This window comes from Oryza sativa, chromosome 3 (genome assembly GCF_034140825.1).
Source record: "Oryza sativa Japonica Group chromosome 3, ASM3414082v1".
NCBI classification, from domain to species: Eukaryota; Viridiplantae; Streptophyta; class Magnoliopsida; order Poales; family Poaceae; genus Oryza; species Oryza sativa.
Window position 1 is genome coordinate 14,686,775 of NC_089037.1, and position 6,969 is coordinate 14,693,743.

General features: G+C 36.7%; 1 protein-coding gene and 1 non-coding gene across 2 annotated transcripts; one reads left to right on the forward strand and one right to left on the reverse strand.

Moving 5' to 3' along the window:
* Positions 1-1,734: 1,734 nt before the first annotated feature.
* TRNAA-AGC (transfer RNA alanine (anticodon AGC)) lies at positions 1,735-1,807 on the reverse strand. The gene has a single exon. It is a non-coding gene; the product is annotated as a tRNA-Ala (tRNA).
* Positions 1,808-1,916: 109 nt separating this feature from the next.
* Positions 1,917-6,510, forward strand: LOC4332916 (uncharacterized). Its single transcript, XM_015772489.3, has 6 exons — positions 1,917-2,273; positions 3,262-3,351; positions 3,435-3,665; positions 3,860-3,962; positions 4,920-5,149; positions 5,894-6,510. The coding sequence occupies exons 1-6, from the start codon at positions 1,939-1,941 to the stop codon at positions 6,090-6,092; spliced, it is 1,188 nt and encodes a 395-aa protein (XP_015627975.1). The 5' UTR covers positions 1,917-1,938; the 3' UTR covers positions 6,093-6,510.
* Positions 6,511-6,969: the final 459 nt, after the last annotated feature.

Below are 6,969 nucleotides of genomic sequence, written 5' to 3' on the forward strand. Positions count from 1 at the left end.
CTATCTGATCCCCACAATGCTAGATCACAAACAGGATTCGTATTTTTACAAGGTTGAACTGCTATTTCATGGAAGTCTTCTAAACAGACTCTGGTAGCCACTTCCACAAATCATTCTGAAATAATTGCATTATATGAGGCATCACATGAATGTGTATGGCTTCGCAGAATGGTTAACCACATATTAACATCTTGTGGTATTGGTTCATTGGAATCACCTACCATTATCTATGAAGACAATGCCACTTGTGTTGTTCAGATGGAAACTGGTTATATTAAGAGCAACATCACTAAGCATATTGCTCCTAAATTATTTTATCCTCATGAGCTTCAGCAACATGGAGAGATAAACATCTTGCAAACTAAGTCATGTGATAATCTTGCTGATTTATTCACAAAATCTCTACCATACTCCACATTCTTTAAATGTGTCGAAGGAATTGGTATGAGACAACTTAAAAATTTGTAGGATTTAGGGGGACTATCTCCCTCTGGAAAATAACCTATTTTCGTCATATTATACTCTTTTTCTTTTGTATGAGTTTTACCCTTTAGGTTTTCTCATCCAAAGTTTTTAACGAGGTAATATCAACATAAGCTTATATATCCTATCATTTGGCTTTTCCCCACTGGGGTTTTTACTAAATAATAACTGTAGACATTATACTATTTTGGATCAAACTATGAGTTTTACTCATAGATCTAAAATAGTCAATAATATATATCACGGTTCTCTCTTTATTTTTCCCACTGGGTTTTCGAGGAGTTTTACGTGATGTATTTAACTATAATTATTTCTAAGATTATCTTTACAGATATCTGGAACACTAAATGAGTAATGATCAAAGTTGGATTCGATCAAGGGGGAGTGTTATGAAATATTTGGGTGATCTCATCCAACTATATGGATAGAGCAGCAACCAACTCTGGGACACGACGGTTGGTCGTGCCCCACACCTCTTCTCGCCTCACGGCGATTCTAGTAACGGACGCGATGGTAACCATCGCGTCTTCTGTTGCCGCCTCTCTCCCTCCTATATATTGTAACCATTGTTATCAATAAAGGATCGCTCATTCATTCTCTACATTCTTGTGTGCAATTCTGTCTCTCACTCAATCTCTCTCGCTCAATCAATTCTATTCACAATAAAAATGAATCTGAATTCAGATGGCTTATTTTCCAAAAAGTTAAAAGGATTTGTTAGCAAAAAATTCAAAATTAAAAGTATTTTTCTTTTTGTAAAAATAATATTTATTAGCAAAAAGTTAAAAAGAATTTGTTAGCAAAAAGTTAGAAATGATCTGTTAGCAAAAAGTTAAAAATTAAAAGGATACTTTTTAAAAAAAGAAAAAGACAGAGTAGAAATGATTTATTAGCAAAAATATAAAAATCAAAAGGAATTTTTTTATTTCGAGAAAACAAAGATTTGTTATCAAATAGTTGCAAATGATTAGTTAGCAAAAAGTTAAAAATGAAAATATTTTTTTAAAGAATAAGATAAGAGATATCTAATTTTTAAAAATTAAAAGGATACTTTTTTAAAAAAGAAAAAGACAGAGTAGAAATGATTTATTAGCAAAAATATAAAAATCAAAAGGATTTTTTTATTTCGAGAAAACAAAGATTTGTTATCAAATAGTTGCAAATGATTAGTTAGCAAAAAGTTAAAAATGAAAAGATTTTTTTTAAAGAATAAGATAAGGGATATCTAATTTTTGTGTAAAAAGAAATGAATGGAGATGCGGGGTATCGATCCCCGTACCTCTCGCATGCTAAGCGAGCGCTCTACCATCTGAGCTACATCCCCCGCAACGTTCCTCATATTTACTAAATTTATTCATAATTTGAATTCTTCTGCGCAAATTTGTTGCCGCACTAGTACTTCTACACAAACCGTAGGCATCTTCCAAACTTCCAGTACACTCCACTTCTCCCCCCATGGCGATCCCTCCCCGGATCGCGGGGGCCGGCAGCGGCGGAGGCCGCAAGCCGAGGATGCCGCCGCTCCCGCCGGCGAGGACCCTCCTGACCGCCTTCGCGGCGGCGGCGGCGCTGGCCGTCCTGTGCCTCCTCTCCTCCTCGTCCTCCTCCTCCTCCCGCACCTCGTCGTTGCGCGGTTCTTGGGGATCCGCGGCGGCGAAGGGCGGGAAGAAGTACCTGTACTGGGGCGGCCGCGTCGACTGCCCCGGCAAGCACTGCGGCACCTGCGCCGGCCTCGGCCACCAGGAGTCCAGCCTCCGCTGCGCCCTCGAGGAGGCTCTCTTCCTCGGCAGGTAACCCAACAATCCCCTCTGCTTTCCTGCACACCCAAGAAATGGCCATTCCCTTATTTGGATAACAAATGTGCTGTCGATTTTAGGGTGATTCCAGTTAACTTTTGTGAATTCAAATGTTCGAATAGTTCATTACATCAGACACTATACTATAGGGTTGGTACAATTGAAGAAGTACAAGGTGAAAATTTAGACGTGGAGAGGGGGTTTGTCCAAAGATTCTGCAATGTAGTGTAGTACTGTTCTTCTACTTGTTGAATCATTTGAATGCGGTAGAGTTTATAATCAGAGCTCTGGAATGTCTTCATATGAATAATGTAGATTCATGTTCCGTGTTGAGCATTCCTTGGTTGCTCTTTATGTCGGTAATATTCCTTGAAAGTCTTTTATGTTCATTCCTTCTATTTGTAATTTCCTTCTCTAGCTGAATTGTACATGAAAAATTGAAAACTGAATATCTACTTAGGTGGACAATGTTTTCATTTTTAGAAATACACATCACATTCCCTTCCCTGGAAAACAGGAATGTTTGCTGATAACTCAAGTTTGTGCCTCTTGATTCAGAAGAACCGTAGTCAATCAATACAATGGTTTACTCTGACAATGCTACAATGAGTATTTCATGAAGGAATATTTTGAGCATCCTCAGGATCCATGAAAGTGGTGTGGATTATGTTCAAATTGCTGTACTTGATGAGTGTGCATTGCCTTAGGCATGGTAGCATAGGAAACGGATGAGTATTAGAGGGATATTGGGGCATATCTTCTCTATCCTTTTCTTCCTTCATTCCAGGCCAGCATGTACTGTAGCAAGTTCCTATTATTTTCCATTTTTAATTTAATTAATTAATTCATAACTACAATTAAAGTAATGTCAGAAGTACACAAGGCCCATGCTATGTTTTCACATTTCTAAGCACGCTATCATATATGTTTGATGTGAGGCATTAAAAAATTATTATTTTTAACAAGTCTTATTGCTTTCTAGAATATTTGTTATGCCCTCAAGAATGTGCCTTAGCTCGGTACATAACACAAAAGGAATCCTCCATTCAACCAATGCAACTTCGGAGCAAAGGTCTCTGCTTTTTATCCACACATTTTTCTGTTGCTTTTTTGCTACTTAAATCAGAATTTAAGTCATGAAGCAAATATTTGTAGATGGGAAGAAAATTCTTGCTCAATGGATTCTCTATATGATATAGACCTTATCTCAAAAATAGTACCTGTTATTCTGGACAATTCCAAGACATGGCATGAGATAATGTCAAGAAGTATGAAATCAGATGGAGGCATGGCACATGTTCAAGGAATTGGCAGAGCTGAACTCAAAGATAATCCCCTGTATTCTAAAGCTCTCGTAATAAACCGCACTGCAAGTCCTCTTGCTTGGTAAGCACACAGATTATTGTCGTACCATTGGTTTTGACCACTATCATTTGAATTAAAAAAATTGCCTACTTTAATACTGCCAGAATTAGTGAATAAATATAAGATGTACAGTTTTATTCGTTGACTCCTATGATCATTTTATATATTGATGCCCAAACTTTAAGCAGCGTACCTTGACCATCCCTGAAATTTAGGTTTATGGAGTGCAAGGATCGCAAAAGCCGCAGTTCCGTGATGCTTTCTTATACCTTCTTGCCAAGTATGCCAGCTAAAAAATTGAGGGATGCAGCAAATAAGGTACCACTCCTGGCATTTTTTCCTGCATCATTTGTTTATACTGATATCCTTAAATGTAGGCTTTAAGCTTAGGTATTTCATTATATGGTTTTTCCTGTGCTATATTTTTCCTTTGATCAATGAAATTTGGTCGGACCTGCATGTTCAACTTTGGCTGGACCTGCATGCTTAGCAGTTAAAGAAACATTGCTGAAACATCTCAGGTAGTATCTAATGTTTAAATTTGTGATGCAAGACTACCACAATAAATCCTAAATAATTTTATCATCTCCTACTATTTGAGGTTACTGCTTCTATTTTATTCCCCTGAGAATAATCATGAGTAATGAGTTCCATAGTTTTCTGTACATGAAGTATGCACTGTTTTGCTGCCAATGCTGATGAACACTAGTTTAACAAAAGGATGAGCTATAGACTCCAACAATGTTTTTAGATTGAAGAATATGCTTGAAAGACCTCTGACCTTTGTTTTCCATGCACTGAACTAAGTGTGGATGTGTAAAATTCCCAAGATATTTGTTCTCTCTACTTATGTTTCTTCCTCTCGTTGATAGAGATGAAACCAGTTATTTTGAATAATATAGGAGCTTAGATTACCATATACAGCTCTAGCAAATTACCCCTATCTGTTAATGAGATATACACTTCAGTTATGCAATCTGTTGGTTCAATTCTTCATTCATAAACCAAAATATACACATGCACCTTGTAGTTATAGCAACTAGGTAACCTAATTAGTTACACTTTGTCATGAAGTAATATGTGAAACAATATATGTAGCCTTGTTGTAAGTCATATCAGATTAAAAGCTATGCAGTACATGCAGAGGGCACCTTTAGTTCTTATGAATTCTTCAATCAACTAGTTAACACTTCTATTGTAGTATTGTCTGCTCATGTTCAGTAACATGAGTGCAGGCTATCCTGTATTTATATCCCTTTAACATTTTTGTTTCAGATGAAACAAATACTTGGTGATTATGATGCTATCCATGTGCGACGTGGTGATCTACTGAAAAATAGAAAAGACAGATTTGGTGTTGAGCGGAGCCTTCATCCTCATCTGGATAGAGACACCCGACCTGAGTTTATCAAAAAGCGAATTGCAAAGTGGATCCCCGAAGGTCGGACTCTATTCATTGCCTCAAATGAAAGAACACCAGGCTTCTTTTCTCCTCTGTCAGACAAGTAAGACTTGCACTCTTTTGTTTACTGCTCTTCTCACATGAGGATCTCTGGCATTCTTTCTTTGCATTATTATTTTTTTGTGCATGCATCTTAATGAGTTAATGGTAAACCATATCCACGTAAACACAGTAAGGATTTGTCCTTGTTCTTTTTGTTCATATTCTGGGCTGCCAAGGCATTTAAATCTATTTTTGTGTTCAGTTTCTCAACATTTCATGGTTAAGCAATTTTAAAACAAGCTATTTTCTGTAGCACGATAACCAATAACACACGCATGGAAAATTTAACAACTCTTGTTTCTGTAAATGCTTCATTCTTTTCTTCTACTGGCCAGATAAACTCTTCATTCTGTTGCTGACAAAATCTAATTCATTTATTTACCTACATATGCAAGACTATTGATCTTCATCACTATAGATATATGATATATCTCTATATAGGTAAAGACTATTGTAACCTGTAGCTAGTAGCCAAATACTCCAACCCATGGTAAATATTTGACACTTAGAACAAGATTTAGTCAAGAATTTAAAATTCCGACCAGAGGGAGTACTACTGCTGCATAGTAAATGCAGTAATAGGCACAGTATCCCAGCACAGGGACAGTAACATTGAAAGACAAGTGTTACTGCATACATTCATGGCGCTACCGCAAAGAAGGTTTAGGGTAGTTCTATGTGTGTAATTTTAGTAGGAAGCATGTGGATATGCTTATTAAGTCTGTTTCTTATGGTGGCCATTCAGGTACAAATTAGCATACTCGTCCAACTTTAGTAGCATATTGGAGCCAGTAATTGAGAACAATTACCAGCTATTCATGGTGGAGAGATTAATGATGCGAGGAGCAAAGACATTCGTGAAGACAATGAAAGAATTTGACAATGATCTCACCCTCTGTGATGATCCAAAGAAGAACACCAAAGTTTGGCAAATACCAGTCTAAAGAAGAACACCAAAGTTTGGCAAATACCAGTCTATACAGATGATTGATAATAGCTGGTTATCTGACCACCCGGCATTGTGCACTGCAGCACGTTTTGTTCATACATATATATATATGCACATGTGTTCGTATGGGAGAGGTGTGAAATTGTTTCTTCATTCTTTTCACAATTAGTTAGAGAGTAGGTTATAGGAGGAATTTTGTTTGTAGCAGAATGCATATATATATATATATATATATATATATATATATATATATATATATATATATATATATATATATATATATATATATATCCCATTTTGCATTCTCTGTATATTCATGTATAACAATCAACTGGCACCTCGAGGTTCAGTTCTGGGGATAATAATTAGTCGATCGATACTACTTTAATGATGATTTTTCTTAATTGTGCAAACCGGCCTTTTCTTCCTTATTGCAGCCCCCGTGAATTGTAATGGCATATTTCCAAATAGCTGAAGTTGCAATGGCATGGTTCCAATTAACCCTTCTATGATAGCCCGGTCGAAGGGACGTCGTGACATGTCTGGCGGCAGTACTCCCTCCGTTCCGTAAAATACTAACCTAGTTACATTCTGTTCTAGATTTATTTTATTTTTTTATGTAACGGAGGGAGTAGCTTCTTCGAGGCTTTTTTATCAACTGTCTGCACTCTGAAGTAGTGCAGTTCCATCTAGTAAAAAAATTAAACTGTCTGCAAGACTGCAATCAGCTGTCTGGTTACCTGTGTCTTTTAATTTGATGTAAGGTAAGCAGTGAAATTTGATAGCAAGGAAATTCCAACTCTATATGCGTTCAATTTTGTAGATTCAAGAAGACTAGAATATGAATTCTTAGGAGTTGTTTGGTTGATAGC